Genomic DNA, 20542 nt, shown 5'->3' on the forward strand with positions numbered 1-20542 from the left:
TATAATTGTTCCATTCCATGAAAAATAAGCATATGGATACAACTTCATGTAAAAAAATAATCTTCCTACTACAAATCTTCGTACTACTACAATCTTTGTACTAAAATCTATAAATTTTCCACCATTAGCTCAGCAAGGCTGGCCTCTTTGTAGTAGATTTTACTTGAATAGACCATTTCTGAATTAATGAGGTTGTTTTCTTTATAGATACAGTGTTATGCAGTAGTGGTTGTTAAAAATGGATGTCCCTTATAGAGAGCAAAGAGAAGCCTCTGAAGTTGTAACATCAGTGGCAACCAACTAAATTATTGACTAGAGAATAGACTGAACAGGTTAAGAAAGGACACCCTACATGTTTAGTTTTTGTAAGATGCAATCACTGAGAAGACAGTGACATTGCTATTTAAATATGGAGCCTGTTGGTGAACCTCATCCTAACACCAACCTTGATATTCTGTCTCTGATCCTTGTCACATCTTCCAAAATCTGACTGTTAGTGTTTCCCACACGGTTAATAAGTATCCAAGCATATGCTATTGGAATATCAAGGACTCAAGCTATGGAGGAGTTAGAGAAAATTCTCAAAGAAGCAACTGTCCCCAGGGCTGAGGAACAGAGAAAAGTAAAATGTCAGCTATGGGAGTAGAAACTGATTACATTGGAGGGAAAGAGGAAGGGGGAAGAAATATTACTTTGTGTGGAAACAGGATCAGAGGAACAGTGAGACAGGGTGTGGAGAAAATGAAGATGGACACGATGAAAAAATAATATATTTGATATTAGTAATGTCCCCAACTCATTAGAGATTATAGAATATCTATGAACCCATGTAAATGAGGAATTGAAACCAAAGTGGAAACCATTTGGAAGGCAGTAGAAGTCCTGAACCTGTATGAAGTAATACTTAATAGAAATAACCAAAATCTGGTGACCAGTGAGCTGTTCGGACAGATTGCACTTACATTTTGGAAGGGGTCCCAGTATTGATGTGGAGGTACAAGGGAAAGGAGGAACTTCCAAAGTTAATGATTTTTTCAAAGCATTTTTTTTTTAAAGACAGTAGTCATCTGTGGAGATTTGGAATCTAGGTCAGTGCTAGTGTGTGTGTGTGTGCACGTGTGCTTGCTCACTGAAAACAATATTTGGAATCTCATTCTCATCACTTAAAACAATTGTATTCATCTTTGAATCTTTAGCCCAATGCAGGAATAAGTAAATTAAGTGAATGCCTCAATCAGTAAATGCTGTTTGAGGAAAAGGTTTATAAGTAGTAGCGGCGTAATGTTTAGCAAGGACAGACCAAGCATTAATTTGAAAGAAAAGAGAACACTGACCCGAAATCAGAGAGAGACGGATTTATCCTCTCCATTGTACGTACAAAGGACTGTAAGAATGCAAAAATTAATGCCTGTTTCTAGCAGTGCCGCTGGTGATAGACTGTGGATGGTGTGTGTAGGTGCTGTATAGCACTTTAAAAAATATATCAAATGCATTTTCTCTCTTCCTAGTAAAACTTATTTCAAGTGAAATATGGTTAATGTGAGCACCACATGCAGTTTTCAAAGGAAAAAAAAAAGGCAGCCGCAGCTTTAGGTATGAAAAACATCAGCGGCTCCCAGGGTTTAGGTAGCAAAATCACCAGCTAGTCCCCTGACTTTTGCTCTGTGGATATCAGGAACTACCTGACAGCTGGAGCAATTTGCAGCCACCTAAATGACATCAAGCATATTTACCATGTTGCTGCACTCTGCAATCATCCATGTTCACTATCCCACCTTTATACCATAGTGTACGGAAAATGCCAAATAGGGTGGGAGGTGGTAGAGGGTAGAGACATTCTAACCTAGAACAAGGTTTTGGTTGGGGGAAGGCCATTTGGAGCAGTAAAAATGGATGTCTTTCTGCTTGAGTACACTGCTGTTGTAGAGGCAGATCTGGTACATGTTCATTTCTTTCCAAAGGTTTTACTTGACTCTCTTGATCCTCTCACTTCAACTTGTCCAGTCCAGTGAAGGGAGGTGAAATTTTCTCTTCATACCTGGATTAATTAACAGTAAACCCCTAGTTTATTTCTTTGTGCAAATGGGAAATGAGAATCTTATCAACAGTTAAACCTAGAAGTCCTTAGAAAAGTATAGAGCATACCATGGAAACAGAGGACACAATAAAAGAACAGAGAGACAGAAAACATTACCAGGATAGATGAGGTTAGGTACACTGGAAAGAGAAAGCCCAGCGCCCAGAGGAAAACCAAGCAAAAGACTTGAAAGGAAAAGCAATAAAGAAAAACATTGTCAAAAACTTTATGACTAGATACTTAATTTGAAAAGCAAATTAAACAAGGTTTTATTATGTTTACTCTTACTCTACAAAGTTAAGTATGTTGATGACACCTAGGGTTTGAGTGCAAAAGTAAGCATTCATGTACACTGAGAAAGATTTAAAAAATGGTCCCATATATTTGGAGGGTGGCGTGGCAGTAGTGAACAAAAATTTTAATATTTAGTCCCTTTGATCAAATCCAGTTCCAGGAAGCTGTCCTATAGAAGTGCTTGTATAAATATGTAGATATATATAGAATGGTGTTCACTTCAGCATTATTTATGTACAGCTCAAAACTCTATCAATAGGTATCAAATTATGAAAAATACAATTCCACTAAATTATAGAAAATAAGGCAGTCTCTAAGTATTTTAATAGGTAAATATTCTTATATTATTGAGTGAAAAATAAAAGCATAATCCAGAATGTAGCACAATGTCTTGCTCAGTCTCCAGATATGCATGCATGTATGTAAATATGCACAAAATATATATGCATTTGAAACCGTAAAGTAATAATGAAATCTCAAATGCAAAGGCAATAAAAAAACTGAACATAAGGTATTGTTAATGCTAGTTGAGATTTTATGGAATCTGAAAAGCTATCCTTAATGTTCATTACCACTGAGAATTATGACATTAAACTTTGTTATTGCTATAAAACAATTTAATATACAAATCTATTGAATTTAAGGAACTGTAATTACTGTAAGTACAGTGTAAAGAATTTCGCTTCGGATAAATTAAAAACTATATGACAAGTTTTTTATTTTATTTTATTTTTAGCATTTTGACATGTATATATTTGGGAATAGAAGCATACCTTAGATATATATTTAACCAATGTTTTTCTGGCAGAGGGTGTGAAAAATCAGCCATTCAGTTAAAAGAGGAATGCTTCAAAACCAAAGAATTACTATTTTAAAATTGTTCTCTAATTTATATATTCTTATTCCATAATATTACTGTAATATTTTACATTTTTTAAAAACCTGACTTGTAGGGCTTCTTACATATTTGATAATTATGTGTGTAACAAAAATTGCGGATGTTTGCTTATGTTTCACAGGAGATGAGTAAATTAGAGGAGCGTGTGTACAATACATCAGCAGAAATTAAGTCTCTGGAAGAAAAACAAGTGCATTTGGAACAGGAAATAAAAGGAGAAGTGAAACTGTTGAATAACATCACTAATGATCTCAGGCTGAAGGATTGGGAACATTCTCAGACACTGAAAAATATCACTTTAATTCAAGGTAAAATATCCTCTCATTCTCCAGAAAATGATACACTAAAATGCACCGATATATGTAGAAATCTGATATTGGAAATTCTCTGGTATTAAAATAGTTTACTACAAATTTTACTACAAAGATCCAGAGGAAGGAGCCTTGAGATCATATCAAGATGTGTTAAGATGACCGTATCTTGGTATCCTTTAAATGGTGATTTTAAAAAAAAGCAAAAAACAAATGAAATAGCTCTTATGGTTTAATGAATTATATTGTTCAGAATTTCTCATATGTACAAATACAAGTTTTCTGTGAGGCACAAAATTCTCTCTACCTCTCTGTAGATCAAGCTTGTTAACTCTATTTTTCTAAACTTACAGATTTTTTCTTCTTATGTGATCAATTGTATTATTAATTAGAAAGGTCTTTTGAATTCTCCAAAAAAAACAATGAGTTTGTCAATTTCTTCTTTAGCTCCTATGAGTAAAACAAGGTGAATTGAATCTTACTGACTTCTAAATTAGTATATATATCATATATATTTCTATACTAGGTTTTAGTCATTATTTACATTTTAACTTTTTTTTCATATTTTACTTTCAACCTTTGTTATCCTTTGTATTAGTCTTGTCTCTTGTAAAGAGTAGTTCTTAAAATTTACTATGAAATCTGGCCATCTCTTTTCACCATATTTATTTCTACTGTCATTTTGTGCTCCATTTCTATCCAGTCCCATGTTCCTTTCGCTTTCCTTCCATGTCAGCTTTAGGATTATTTGAAATTTTTCTCATTAAACTTTTCTCTCTATCAAAGGCACCAAAAAGATTTTGGAAACCTTATATTTATTTTTATTTTGCTGATAGTCATCCTTAAAATTTATCTTAAAGTCACAAGTTGATCAGTATCTTCACCTTCATCCTCAAATATACAAGGAACTTAAAATGCTCTGATGACCCTCTTCCCTGGTTTCCTGCTGTCTTTGAGTATAGCTCATTTCTATTTTATGTATTTTTTAAACCAAGTATTTAGTCAAGGTTGTTTTTCTTACATGATACAGACAATATTTATATAGATTAGCCCATGAGTTTGCCAGTTTTTCCTCCTCCTAAATGTATCTGTGACATCTCTTCTGGGATCATTTTTTTCTTCCTGAAGTATTTTTTGGAGATTTGTTTAGTGAAAGTCCATTGGTGGTGAGATGTTTTGATTTCATTTTTTCTATTTTGTCCTTGATCTTTAAAATTGTTTTACCACATACATATTTCTTAGGGTAACAGTTATTATTTTTATTCATATTTTCTTCTGGTTTATGGCCTTTCTTATTGCTTTTAAAATGATTATGACCAGATTGCTTGCCATTATCTTTGTCTTTAATACCTATAATTTCACTAGTCTATTGACAGTTTTTCCATGTGGCATTTGTTTTACTTCATTTTCTTCCTAAATCCACTTATATTTGTGGATTAAGTCTATCATAAATTTGGGAACATTATCAGCTTCAGTCTCTTTGAATATTGCCTCTTCACAATTCTCTCTATCCTTTCCTTTGTAACACTAGTTAAATTCATGTTGGATCTTCTTATTCTAGCTACCATGTCTGTTAAGCTCTACTTTAGACTTTCAATTGTTAATTCTTATTAGAACAAGAGAAACAGAAATCCATGTGATTTCATCTTACATAACACTAGTTTAGGATAATTAAGAAGTCTTAATATCCAAATTTTTACAAGAAAAGAAAAATTAAAAAAATAAGTCCCAGAGACTATTTACAGTACAATTTTTGTTTCTAATACTCATGATTTAGCAAAAGTAAATAATGTATATTTACAGACACATACACATTTAATGAGAATGGTTGTTTTTAAAATGCAAGAAAATGAGAAACACAAAGTTCAGGTTAATGATTGTTTTTGAAAAGGAAGATGAGTGAGATGGGAAAGTGGCTAAATAGATAGCTGTTTGTTGGGTTATAATGTTGCAGGTATATTGATTATTATGTTTATAGCTAACTTGTATAGAATATATGGCATGTATTCTTCTTTTTTATAAATTTCTTTCTTTCTTTCTTTCTTTCTTTCTTTCTTTCTTTCTTTCAGTTGGGTCTTTGTTGCTGTGTGCAGGCTTTCTCTAGTTGCGGCGAGTGGAGCTACTCTTCTTTGTGGCACATGGGCTTCTCATTGCAGTGGCTTCTCTTGTTGTGGAGCACGGGCTCTATGCATGCGGGCTTCAGTAGTTGTGGCACACGGGCTCAGTAGTTGTGGCTCGCAGGCTCTAGAGTGCAGGCTCAGTAGTTGTGGCTCGTGGGCTTAGTTGCTGTGCAGCATTTGGGATCTTCCTGGACCAGGGCTTGAACCCGTGTCCCCTGCATTGGCAGTCGGATTCTTAACCACTGCACCACCAGGGAAGCCCCTACTGCATGTTTTCTTTAAGTATTACATTGAAACCAATGATAAAGAAAAATTGAATTAATCAGCTTTCACTCTAACAATTAGACATTCCACTTGGGATTTCGAATTCCACTTGGGATTTCAATTAAATATCCCCAACTTTACAAATCCACACCCAAACCCTTAGTTCTGTTTCTCTCTCTCTCCCTCTCTCTCTCTCTCTCTCTCTCTCTCTCTCTCTCTCTTTTTTTTGGCCATGCCACATGGCACGTGGGATCTTAGTTCCCTGACCAGGGATCGAACCTGCGCCAAACCCTTAGTTCTTTAGAGCACCTACCCTCATCCACCCCTCAAATCTGTTGCTTTCCTAGTCTTATCTGTCAATTGAGTCATTGTCCAACTAGTAACTCACTCCAAGATCTTGGAAGCAAGCTTTGATTTCTTTCTCTCACTCCCTGTATCCAATCCATATATGAGTCCTATTAACTCTTCTTCCATATGATAAAACTCTTTCTCACTGTCTCCTCTGCTATGACTCTAATTCAAGCAACGGTATTACAGCCTGGTGTACTACATCAGCTTCCCAATTGTTCTCCCTGATTCTACTCTTAATCCATTCTACAGAGAGCAAAAGAGTGTTATTGAAATAATAATAATAATAACATATGATTAGATCTTTTATCTCTTAAGACCCTCCAGTATCTTCCCATTGGACTTGAATAAAATCTGGACTCCTACTTGATCTGGCACCCATCTACTTATCTGCCCTCTTTTCTAATTTTCCCTCTGTCTAGCTTGGAGAGCTGGAAGAATGAAAGTGCCATTGAACAGTATAAGTTAACAAGGAGGAAGTGCTGGTTTCACTTCTTGCTGTCATAATGTGCACTAGACAACTCTCTCTCCCTTTAAATGTTCTCTTAGCTTTCCATTCTCCTTAGATCCACTCAAAGTTACCTTTTTAGTGATAATTTCTCCCTCCCCATTCTTATTATCTCTCTGTATCATGGTGTACTTTAACTTCCTTATAGTATTTAAAACTACATGATACTGTTTCATATATACATTTGCTTATTTGTTTATCACAGATCTTCTCGAATAAAATGCGAGTTCCATGAGGTTGGGTCTTGTCTCTCTTGTCTATCTCTCCATACACAGCACCTGTTAGAGTGCCTGGTATATGGTGGGTGAGCAAATGTGTATGCCTTAAAGGAATAAGTGAAAGTAACACTTCCTTTTTATGAAGTTACACTTTGTAATGGCAATGTCATTCTTCCAGGTTCCAAGGTAGAAATTTTAATTGTTGTTGTTATTTTCTCCCAAGAATACCATTAGTTCTTATGTTCCACATTCTCTAACCCCTTGTCACTCCTTTATATTCTGTGTAAACTATTCTTATCACTACTCTGCCAGACTATTGAAATAGTCTCGCAATCATTTCCTGCCTCAGTCTTTCAGACTACAATCCTTTCCACGCTCTTGTTAGAATGCAGCCTTCCTAGAGGGACACCCTAGATTGCAGAGACTCTCTATCACCTCCTTATTACACATACACTTTTCTCTGCAGTGCTCAAGTGCTTCTATAGTGCTTCTCTTAACTACAGGGAATGAATGCCTCATTCCCTGTCTTTTCCCTTTTTGACACCAAATATTTCAGTTGATTTTACTGTGATTCTGACGTACCCAATACTTTTTACATCCTGCCTCATGGCTTTTCCTTCACTTGAAAGAATATCTTTCCTCTTCTATTTGTATCTGAAAATATCTTATCTATCATTAATGTCCATAGATGACATACATGCAACCTCTTCCATGAAGCTTTCTCTGGTCCCACCGTAGTAATACTCTTGCTGACATTTATACCTTGCTTCCTTTTGAACATTAAGTATTCTTTCACAAGAGAATTCCTAATATGATTGTCATATCTAAAAATATCTCATACTGTCTTCTATCGAAATGTTGTCTCTTACTGAAAACAGTAAGTTCATTAAAATTACAGGCTATTTTTTATATCCTCTACAGCATCTAGTCATAATTTTTAATAAATATTTATTAAACTATAACCCAAGAGAGACATTGTATTAATTAATGAGTGCTTTATCTAATGTTGATCGTAGGATCAGTGTCATTACTTTGTGTCCCTCCTCTTTTATGTTAGCAGTTACTAAATATTTATGAAGATTAAAGAGGTAAAGATATTTGAATATATTTCTCAAGTAATTATAGCAATTAAAGTCTAAAGGACTAAATGAAATTTCATTGTTGAAGTGGTGAAGCAGAATTTGGTGGGGAGTGGGGGATGACATGATTTAAAAAGACAAAGTTGTTAAACATTTGAGGAAGGAAGTTAAGAGAAATAAAATATGACTCATTGCTGAAAATAATGGTTATGTGGAAAAATTTTAAGCATATTTTTTCCAGAAACTAAAAGCACCAAAAAAGAAAAAAAGTATCAATTGATCAATTGTCATGATAAAGAAGAAGAAGTGATTGATAGAATTTGAATTTGGAGATTTGTGCAATTAATCATTGGGATTTAAGAAATGAATTGTGTCTTTAACCACTATGTAAAAGAAAAATTCATCTCAGGAATAATGAAAGCACAGATGCCAAAAATGAAATCAATTAATTTTGGAAAAGTATATCCTAGAACATCAGGAAAGAACTATTCTAGTTCTGATTTTACCCAACTGGCTTTAAGACCTTGGGAATTCACTCTCTCAGACCTCTATAATTATGTTTGACTAAGCAAGCTTTAAGGCCTCTTCCAGATCAAACATCTCTAAGTCAGTGAGCATGAAAACTGGAAGGAAAAAAAAAAAAGAGGTTTAAATAGCAACAGCCTAGAAGACTTGCCAGATTTTTATGGTGATCTAAATGTGAGGCAAGATTGAGAACAAAGTAGGAAATTTATGATCATAATGAACATGACATGGAGAAGCACAGCTCTGGAAATTTTGGCAGATATTATTAGTGCTATGTTATCATTTGAGGATTTTAAATGATGTGATGTTCCTGGGTTTTCTTTCCCAGTAAATTGGGTAATTTTGATCTATGATATTTTTTAATTACTGAGTATTTTATTTTATTTTATTTTATTTATTTATTTTTTTTTTTGCGTTACACGGGCCTCTCACCGCTGTGGCCTCTCCCGTTGCGGAGCACAGGCTCCGGACGCGCAGGCTCAGCGGCCATGGCTCGCGGACCCAGCCACTCTGCGGCATGTGGGATCCTCCCAGACTGGGGCACGAACCTGTGTCCCCTGCATCGGCAGGCGGACTCCCAACCACTGTGCCACCAGGGAAGCCCTACTGAGTATTTTAAATCAGTACATCTCTGTGGCTAAGTAGATATCTTAGTTTACCTTAAAAAAAAAAATCATAGGGAGACAGCTAATAACGGATTTGATGGTGTGTTTTTTTTTTTTTTTTTTTTTTTTTTTTTTTTTTTTTGCTGTACGCGGGCCTCTCACTGCTGTGGCCTCTCCCGTTGCGGAGCACAGGCTCCGCGGCCATGGCTCGCGGGCCCAGCCGCTCCGCGGCACGTGGGATCCTCCGGGATCGGGGCACGAACCCGTGTCCCCTGCATCGGCAGGCGGACTCTCAACCACTGCGCCACCAGGGAAGCCCTGATGGTGTGTTTTATAGAGGGAATTGTTCATGGCAAATTACTACAATAGCATTTTTAAATTATCCCTGTAACTTTGCAGTTAGATGGTACTGAAGATGATGAAAAATAGTGGAATTCTTATGGCTTCTTGAACTAGGGCAAATCAGATGTTTTGAACAATATTAATCTAGTGTCCTTTGACATATGTTAGCAAGAGAGCTGCCAGGAAGCATTATGTCCATTATTGATGCACAGAGGTGGTTGTTGATGTGATTATGGGATAGAATTTTGAAAGGTTAAATAGTAACTCAGAACCAAGAAGGTGACTACAATAGACTCGAAGTCTCAGACTTAAAGTTCTTCATTCTTTTTTTTTCCATAATGTGGCAGAATAAATGGCTACATTTCTTTACAGTTGATGCAGACATTTGTTTTTAAACTGAAATAAATGAATGAATGAGGGTGGAATAGACAAAATATATTCAGACCAGATTTTAATAAAAACCCTCTAGATTAGTCCAACTGCAGTGTGATAAGGATGTGAGCAACAGCAGGATTGGAGAGACCAGTTTTGGAAGGTAGATGAGAGCATTATGTTGATAATGTTCTCGAAAGTTCTACATAAGAAGCTAAGAGAAAGTAGTATATGATCTGTGTATTTCCATCCCTCCAAAATATCGAAAAGACACTTAAACCATTGAGATACTTTCCACATTTTGTTCTAGGCAGTAGAAGACACATAACAAATTATAGAATTTAAACAGAATGTAATGGGTGAGATTACTGTTACATGAAGACTAAGATAACAATAAAAATGTAACATCCAACACACTCAGAACTCTTGAAGGAAAGACTTTACCTCATTTTCTTACTCTGGGATTCAGGCACCTGGTATCAGCATTTTTATATAGAAATAGACAAAGAGGGATCTTTAACTCTGAATTTTATAAAATAGCATAGATGTATTTGTTATGATTGAGTTAATGCTCCAACATTTGAGCTGTGTACAGTTACTATACATAGTTACATGCAAAATAATTGAAAAGATAGTGAGTTCCATTTCTTATTTATTAAAGAAATGGTGAAAACTCTTGATCTCAGAGGCTAAGAGCCCAGAGCTAATCTGTGTCCCTTGTTTCTTGTCTCACACCATCTAGTTTTTCCTGGAATGTCTGTCTTGCTTTAGAGCCCTAATCACTGAATCAAAGTCTTCTCGTGTGCAATTTTTTTTCAAAATGCGATCCTGGAGTACTGTGGATTTGCTTCCCTTCAGTTTGCTCAGCAAAATTCAAGCTGCAAACTGAGTCTTTCTGTCCTGCTTGCCCCCTCCATTGTCACTGTGCAGAGATGAATGAACTGCAGCTGTGTTCATGGTTGTGGGAATTAAAACCGCTTTGTTGGGAAAAACTACATTCTGCAGGGATAGAAGATGCATGGATTCCCATTGATGTAGAACCATGACATCTCTTGTGGACACCTTAATATATGTTTCCAACATTAAGCTATAGCTTAGGAGAATTTGCTAGTTGTTACTAAAACTACTTAATGCTCAGTAGTATGCAGTTTGCATGATGATTATGTAAAAAAAACCCAAAAAATACACAACACAAACAGAAAGTAAATATTAGTGATTATTCTCTTAAGATGATAGAATTATGTATTATCTTTTCCTCATTTTTTCTAGGCTTTTATATTTCCTATAATATATAGAGTTACTATTGTAATGAAAATGCAATAAAACCTTACAGCCCAATGGTGTGTATGAAGGGAAATGGATGATGTGCCATTGAGAAGAGCAATGATATCTGGAAAATTAAGTCACCAGGGAAGGAAGGTGCTAAAACCCAAGTTGGACCTTGAAAAATCAGAAACAGATCAGAAAAATGGAGAGAGGCAAGGGACAAGGATTTCAAAAGAAGCAAAGAAAATGGACAGAATATACTTACTCATAAGATTAGCATTATTTATGGAGCCCCTTCTTAGAATTTTTCAAGTATCATATCTCCCCACCTGATTAAAATTTGTAAACAAGTGCTCTCTAACCAGTGATGCTAAACGTAGCTGTGTGTTATCCTTGCTGTCCTTGAACCATGGAAATTGACAATGACTCTTTTAAAACATCACTATTTGATTATTTTATGGTATGTCCCGGTTCATTTCTTCCTTTTGGAATTGAGAAGAAATTGCTAAGTGTTCTGCTTTAAAGGAAAGGAATAACCCTTGTCCTGTGGCGCTCCATGTAGAAGAGGGACATACTCAGTGCCATCATTCTAAAGAGGTGATCGCTAGGTAGCTGTTTTGCTGGGCACAGAAAATTCAAATGACTAAATCAGTGTTATCAAACTCAGTACTGGGGGGGCACCTTGGTAACTGCCATGCCAGGTGGTCAAAATTTTCCCTGCAACCTCTCCAACTTATTTTATAAAGTCTGTATCTATCTAGGGATTCTACCTAATATTTTACTTGAAAAGTCAGTCCTTTATTCATTTTCACTTTCCTGCCTTTCCCCGCATCTCTCCCACTTACCCAGCGTTCTCTTTCTTCTCATTCTACCCATTCTTCAAAACCCCCTTCACATCCTACCTCCTCCATTAAGTCTTCAACCACTGCTCCTCTTGCTGATCTGCATTTTTCTAATATCCGAGGGTATCATTTTCAATGATAGGGTTTTTGGTTGTCTACTTTGTGTGGATTTTTGTTTCCCTTGAGGGTATCACACATGACTTGACTTATACATTTTCCACAGAGCATCTAAATGAATATAGTGAAACCTGCCTGGTGGTGAGGTAACAGGGTGATGTTCCCAGAAACGTAATCATCAACCTTCTGGTTCCAACCAGTGTGGGGTCTACATACTAGTGGTCGGCACGTAGTCACCATCCTCCACATGGGTGAAGGGCTTAGTTTCTACAGATCAACTCAAGGGTATGTGTCAGATTGTTATGTATACCCCTTGAGGAGGAGCTAGGACTCCGAACTATCATTCCAGCTACCTTGCTTGACTGCTTCTCCTTTGGTTCTGCGTCCCCTCACTTCTCTCATTGTTAACGCCTTGTGCCTGCTCTCTGGGGCTCAGGGAAGGCCTAGGAAACTAAAGCCTTTTTTTCTGCAAACAAGAAACAGGGGACCTGGAGGGGTTTTGTACCCAGGAAGGCCCTGCAGGGTCCTGCTTGGTTTCAATCCCCCTTTTCTTTGATATTCCTCAATCCTGAGGGGAACAGGGGTAGGACAAGAAGGGGAATAAAATTCTGGATAGAGAGGTTAATCATAAACTTGGCAAGGGAGCTCCGTTTTAGGGGCACTGGGTTTCATACCCAGTAGGTACACAATACTAATGTGGATTTGTGCCATCATTGACTCACTGTCTTGCTCTACCCCCAGGATCTGAGAACCTAGAACACTGCTTGGCACACCGAAGTATTTAGTCCATTATTAGGTTGTCTAATTTAGAGCTATCTCATTGCACTACTCAGTAGCAGGGTAGGCTTCCATTCAGGAAGGTTAGTCTCATTCATTCTGTGTAATTGTGCAACAAATAAAAGGCTTTGGATTGGCCTATGTCACTGTCTTGACAAATGACAAATCTATTTTACCTATGCTTTAAGCCTATGATCAGTAATTGTCATTTATTTTTTAAAGGTCCTCCTGGACCTCCAGGTGAAAAAGGAGATAGAGGTTCCACTGGAGAAGTTGGTCCACCAGGCATTCCAGGTCCAGTAGGTATGGTAACTACTCCATCATATACTGCAGGGCTAGGTAATGTACAGCTGTGTATGTGTGTAGGGGGAATGAGTTATTTGACTGATTCTCTGTGTGGAGTGTGTGTGTGTGTGTCTGCGTGTGTATGTGTGTGTGTGTTGAGGGGATATCAAATGTTTTGGTAGCCTAATCACTATCATGTTCTGAATGGTAAGCAGTGACTCTTGATTTTTAAAGAAAGTTAAGTGTTTTAACAACATGGGGTTGTTCATAAGTCTAGAGAGTGCTGTCCATATCACTGACTGCAAACAGTATTTGGCCGACCTAGTTTTAGGTCACATGTGAAGGAAAATATGAAAACCATCTTCACATTGAATATATTTGGAGGTTACCTGGTTTTTAAGATACCAAAAAAAAAAACAACTAATGTAAATCAAAGACAAATTGGATTATACTCCTTTTATAGTCCTTAACTGGAATTTATCTGCTTAAACCTATGCAATCTCAATGTAAATATTGACTAGAATACAGATGACTTTTCCCTTTGCTGTCAGCCACTCTCTGTATCTTACTTAGAGCAAAATTGTTTCAAATTATTTTCTTCTGTAATCTTGAAAGCAATATTTTGAAAGATAATAATAGAAGACAGAAAAAGAGAAAGAGCATGAACTTTCTTTGCTCTCAAAAAAATAAAGATAATAACAGTAACATGATCATCATGTTATTCATGGCTAGAAATCAAATACCTGCGTGCTTGTTGAAAGTGGGGAGTATACTGCTCCGTCTAATGATAACTAGAATAGTTTGTGCTGCCAAAAAAATGTCTAAATACCAGGGACCTCTTATTTTTCTGTGTTTTGATTATATAAACTGTTCTTCTTTCTGATCAATGTATCAACCAGCCCAGGTTACATCAGAAAAACAATTTTTAAAAATGAAAAGCATGAATTTGACACATGCCAGCCCTTTAGATCATAGTGCTTAAAAAGCCAATATATAAAGTTTACCTTAAAAAGAAAATCTTTTAGAATTCTTTATATATATATATATATATATATATATATATATATATATATATATAAATTGTTGGTTTGCCTTTGAAGTAATACCAGGTAAGATTCTTTGTTCAGAAAAGTCTTTCTACTTGACTGGCACCCAGCAGATCTTAGCAATGGTACATTAATGTCATAAGCAGGGGAAGTAACCAGTGTTATATTATCTGCCAGAGCGGCTATTGTCAAAGGTCTGTCAACTCCTCCATTACAAATTGCAATTGTCAAAGCTTTATAAGTCAACCATAAAAGTTCAGTCTGGGCTACAACTTGCCTTCCAAAGCTTCATCTTGGGAACATCTTTTGTAGCTGTTTCGGAATCAAATAGAAAGAGGGATTTAAAAGTTTCAGCCTTTGTTACTACCATAGAAAGATACTGTTGCAAAGCTGCTTTGATTCTTTAAGTGAGGGTTTAGTCTGCTGCTGTTGGTATTGCTCATATACACAAATAGGCATTATCTGGCCCCTCAAAAAAGAGAAGTAGATTTCATTGTTGGGGTGATAAATTGACTCTTTTAGATTATTAGGTTGTTATTTGATTTGGTGCACTGCAGCAAAAATATTCAATTTACTAGGCATCTCTCCTACCTAATTGCTGCATTCTGTTTTGTTCTTTGCCAGATTGCCTATTTGCCCCATGTTTGGTAGGGAATCAGGAAGTTAAAAGTATATGATGGACTGTCTTGATAATTCTACTTCCTGATTTAAGCAGGTTTACTAAAATCCCACCTATAGGGACTTCCCTGGTGGTCCAGTGGCTAAGACTCCATGCTCCCAATGCAGGGGGCCCAGGTTTGATAACTGGTCATGGAACTAGATCCCACATGCTGCAACTAAGAGTTCACATGCCTCAACTAAAGATCCCACAAGCCACAACTAAAAGGTCCCATGTGCCACAACTAAGACCTGGTGCAGCCAAACAAATAAATAAATAAATATTACAATGGGAGTGTTTAAAGAAAAGACAAAAGAAACCCTGTACCAACAAAACAAAACAAAAACAAACAAACAAAAAATACCTATACATGCAGTTGAGCCCACTAAACTCAGCTTGACTCGAAACCATGATATGAAAATCTGAGAAGATATAAGTGCTTAGTAGTATTAAATAGTCAGTACATTAAATATATTACAATTGTTACTCATGTCCTGGGGTGGATATTATGTTAAACTGTGCTTTATCTCAAGATAATATAATAGAAATTCATTTCAGCGTGCCATTTCCTTGGAAGCATGCCAAGGAGAATTACCTATGACCTTTTACTTTAAAAAATGTTTACTGAGGGCTTCCCTGGTGGCGCAGTGGTTGAGAGTCCGCCTGCCGATGCAGGGGACACGGGTTCGTGCCCTGGTCTGGGAAGATCCCACATGCCGCGGAGCGGCTGGGCCCGTGAGCCATGGCCGTTGAGCCTGCGCGTCCGGAGCCTGTGCTCCGCAACGGGAGAGGCCACAACAGTGAGAGGCCCACATACCGCAAAAAAAAAAAAAAAATGTTTACTGAATACTTTCCCTGTGCCTGGGACACACACACACACACACACATACACACATACATATGGCTACATTATTGTTTGGGATTACAATGGAGTATGTAAAAACAAGAGCATGAGAGATAGAGTAATATATTCCTGCACTAGGGCCTCAGTATTTTTTTAATAAATATTCTTTGATACTTCTCATTGCTTGACTTGTGATTTTCCTGGGACAAATCTTAAAAATCCAATTTTTAGCTTAAATTTCAAAGTTATCATTTCAGCTATAGCAAAATTTTGCCATTTGAAGATTCCTGATTAGACTATTTAAGGCTTCCAGTTAAAACTCTAAGATTTTTTTTTCTTGTGTGTTTTTATTTGTAGTGACAATCTGTTACATATTGAATATCTACAGTGTACTAAATGCACTAATGTTTCTACTTACTGTTATCTATCAATTTTTACACGTGAAATTTTAGGAAAGACATTGTTCCTCCATTTGGAGATTCACCTCTTTCATATCTATTAGTGAAATTAGATTGTTTCATTATTCTTTCAAATCTTTATGCAAAATGAATTATTACCACTGTTTTTTTTTGGGGGGGGGTTCTTCATTTACCATGTAGGTCCTCCAGGTCTTAAAGGTGATCGGGGAGCCATTGGTTTTCCTGGAAGTCGAGGATTCCCAGGATCAGTGGGGAAGACCGGGAGGCCAGGTATTATGACAATGCATATTTTCTTCACAGAATATGTAAAATAAACACCAGATCATAGATATTCCTTTCAACTTCTTAGATAACAAAAACAATGGTCATCATAGTATGAATAGCAGCACTCACATGCAATTTATTTTGTGATCTGAAACATTTTGAAACTGATTTCTGTTTACCTGAGGAAAGTTTCTATGTCCAGAAGGAAAATAGTTCCATATAAAATCACAACAGAGGATCTGTCAACTCCACACCACTATAAATCATCATGAAGAATGGTATCTATCTTAGAATAAAGAGAGTGGAAAGACTGGTAGAGAAAAACAAACAAGCAAAGTATAAACACCCCTTTAACCAAAACCACCAAACCCTGTTAAGTTACAGTTAGCAAAATACAGGCAGACCTGAAATCCTATCCTTTGCAAGATAACCTGCCTGCTACTGTATATTAGTACTTAATAATCACCGTGTTCGGGCCCTTTACAATTGACATACATGATGATATTATTTCTGCTCCTTATGCTGCTAGCCTAAGCTTGAATTGTGAACTGTACACAGAAATTTTAGAAGAGAGCAGGGGACAGAAAGATGCAGAACCATTTAGCTGTATTACCAAGTGGTAAGTAATAAAACATTTGTAAAGTGGGACAAAAGTAATGGAAGCTGGAAGCTGTGGAAGTAGAAAGTAGAGTGATTAACTCTGTACAGCAAGACAAGATGTCACAAAGAAAGTCGTGTTAGAGCTGGCCTAAAGATGCACAGGATTTCTTTACATCTGTGGTTCTCAAACTTGATCAGACATTACCTGTAGGGCCTGTTAAAACAGCTTACTGGGCTCCACCCCCGGAGGACTTTCTGATACAATAGGTTAGGGATTGGGCTCCCTGGGGAATGTTTACTCCTCCCAAGTTTCCAGGTGACAGTGATGATGCTGATCAGGGACCACACTTTGAGAACCACATCTTCAGGTGAAGAAAACTGGAGAAAGACTGTAAAAATGAAAGCAGGGGTAGAGGTAATAAATCCCTTGACAAAAGATATTCTCAGGATATTACTTCCTTATTAAAAGACTCAAATATGGTAGAAACATGAGCAGCAGTGCCTGGTACTAGTTTAGTTATACTGCAGATTAAAACAGTGAATGCATTCTTCCTTTACAAGAGTCCAAAGAGGGTAATAAAATTAGAAATAAAATCTACTAATTGTCATTTTCTAGTTAATGACACAGCCTGGACTATCTGAGTGATATCAAAGCAAAGTGATTTCAAAGCAAAAAGATTAAGAAGGAGCAGCCCTATTTATTTTCTATTTTCTCTCCTGCTCCCCTTTTCTTCCCCACCCTGCCCTCTTCCTTTCACATGTATTAAGTACTCAATATATATATATATACAAGGGACAGTGCTTGGTGCAGGGAAATGAGAAGTAAATAAGACACAGTCCTTAACTGATGAAGTATACAAATATAAGAAGAGAAAGAGAAGACTTTCTTCTTGATCCATGGCAGATCTATAGAGCATTTACCATCAGACAGATTTACTGCAGAGAGCTTGGAGGATTTAATTGAAGTGTAACCTTACATATCTTCAAAATCCCTAGAGTACTCTGAATAGAACCTCATTAAATGAACTAGGTTTTCCAGCAGTGTAAATAATGTGCTTCTCTCCAGTTAGACTCTTGGAGTCCATTCAAAGTCTGATTCTAAGGGTGAGTTATGGTCTTTCTTAGGAATGTCTAAAATTATAGACCACAACGAATCCCTTTATTTATTTGACAAACAGCTATTGAACACTCTGGGCCATTCATGGAGATATTTATAGTCGAATATATGGGTTTGGAACTCAGAGGGGAAGCCAGAGGTAGAAAGACAAAGTTGTAGCTATGCTCATATAAATGTTCACTGAAGTCCATGAATTTTAATAATTATTGATTTTAGTCATATTTTATGGGTAGGCAACGGTGAGAAGAGAAAGGGCCTAAGATAAAGCCTTGAGTGGTTCCAGAAGTACAGACTGAGCAGAAAGAGCAAAGCAGCCAGAGTGAGGAAGAAAACCCAGAGAAGGCGGTGTGAAAAAAACCAAAGGAGTTTCAAAAGTTGGTCAAGTAAGATGCAGTCTACAGAAAGCTCTCCATTTGTTGCTGTGAGGATGTTGCCTTTATTGAGAGCAGTTGTGGTGGGGCTGGGTGGAGTGGGGTGGAAACCAGATTGGGGAATGCCCAGGGGTGCCTGGCGATGAGGCTGGTAGACATCGGTGTAGAGCAGTCTGGCTCTTCAGAGGGGGAGGAAGAGATCGGTTTTTTCATTTGTTTTTGTTTTTTCTTTGAAAGTGAATTTGAATACTATTTAAATGCTGACAGCAAGGTAAAATAGAGACGTTGTTGAAGATACAGAGGAAGAAATGGTTAAAAAGATTGTGGAAGGTTAAGAAGGTTGAAGGTGAAGCATTCAGGAAATAGAAAGAAGCATTAGGCAGAGGAGGGAAGGTGTCACATCTGAATTGAAGTAGGTGAAAAGAGTTGGGCTGGGCTAAGTGTGCCTGTGTGTGAAAATGAGGAACCCAGTGCCTGGCTCATGGCAGGGGCTCTGAAAATGCTTGAAGTCACAATGATGCTATTGAAAATACCTCCTCTTATATTGGTATCTAAAGTTAGAGTGGCGGTATATTACATACCGTCTACCTCTTACTTTTCAGTGGCTTTCAGAAATATTAGTTCTTTATTTTTGACAGAAGAGTGACATATCTGACAGGAGGTGGTTAACTCCAGGTTTTGACAAAGCCCTTGGGCTTGTTTTTAGCCTAAGGTGTCATTATAAAGGAGGGAAGAATCCCTGTTCTCTAGAAAGGATGTTTTTAGTGTGTTCAAGTGTGAGAAAAGATTTCCAAGTGTCGTCTGTGAGGAAATCTCTGAATTATGCTAAAATGACATAAAACATTTTTTTTTATTTATAAGAAGAATGGGTCATTTTTTCAGATCTCTGGCTTGAACAGAGATCAAGGTATCATTAAAATACCTAAGACAGGGACTTCCCTGATGGCGCAGTGGTTAAGAATCCACCTGCCAATGCAGGGGACACGGGTTCGAGCCCTGGTCCGGGAGGATCCCACATGCTGCGGAGAAACTAAGCCCGTGCACCACAACTACTGGGCCTGTGCTCTAGAGCCCGAGAGCCACAACTACCAAGCCCACATGCCACAACTACTGAAGCCCGCACGCCTAGAGCCCGTGCACCGCAACAAGAGAAGCCACCACAATGAGAAGTCCGCGCACCGCAACGAAGAGTAGACCCCGCTCGCTGCAACTAGAGGAAGCCCGCACACAGCAACAAAGACCCAACTCAGCCAATAAGTAAATAAATAAATTTATTTTAAAAATAAAATACCCAAGACAAACTACAACATGAAAAGACTTCCCAGAGTAATTTTACAATTATTTTCTAATTCTGAAAATAATGCTAGAATGATCAAATTAAGCTTGTTTATTATATTATCTTCTCTGAAAAGAATTTGAACCAATCAGTTACACCATTTTAACCCCCCTACCCCAATTTTTGTTTAATATCTTAGATTTTTCCTCTTGAGGAAATCTAAAACTTTGGTATTATATCTCATAAAAGCCATCCATCACAAAAAAAAAAAAAGGTTTTAGGTACTTTGTGCTAAATTAATGATTCTTGTCCATTTAATATTACCTGAAATGACTGAATCACAATTAAAAAATGAATTTAATGATGTACAGTGTAATCATATATGCAGAGCAATTAGAGACTATTATACTGTGATAAGGAATGGTTGGCATTTCAAAATTAAATTTTAATTGGAAATAGTTTCTATTTTTAAGTGCTAAATCTCAATTTTCATGTTACTCATCTCACGTTATTTTGTATTTTTTTTAATCTGGTAAATTGGAGATCAAAAAAATCTTCTCTAAGAGATGAATAAGGACAAGTGTTCGAAAACAAAGCATGGATGAGGCAAAGTAAGCTAGAGAAACAGACCAAAAACAACAACAAAATAATGATTAAAACTGCAAAATAAAATATAAAATAATTGTGCCATAAAAAAGT

At 36.9% G+C, this 20542-nt stretch overlaps 1 protein-coding gene across 2 annotated transcripts in view; it reads left to right on the forward strand.

Annotated features, from left to right (window-relative positions):
- MSR1 (macrophage scavenger receptor 1) overlaps positions 1-20542 on the forward strand; it is a 58369-nt gene that overhangs the window by 9222 nt on the left and 28605 nt on the right. For both annotated transcript variants that reach the window (XM_060086020.1, XM_060086021.1), the window contains exons 4-6: positions 3391-3577; positions 13186-13266; positions 16396-16485. In XM_060086020.1, the coding sequence (XP_059942003.1) occupies positions 3391-3577; positions 13186-13266; positions 16396-16485 (358 nt within the window). The remainder of the gene's footprint in view (positions 1-3390; positions 3578-13185; positions 13267-16395; positions 16486-20542) is intronic.

The sequence above is a fragment of the Mesoplodon densirostris genome, chromosome 20 (assembly GCF_025265405.1).
Source record: "Mesoplodon densirostris isolate mMesDen1 chromosome 20, mMesDen1 primary haplotype, whole genome shotgun sequence".
NCBI classification, from domain to species: Eukaryota; Metazoa; Chordata; class Mammalia; order Artiodactyla; family Ziphiidae; genus Mesoplodon; species Mesoplodon densirostris.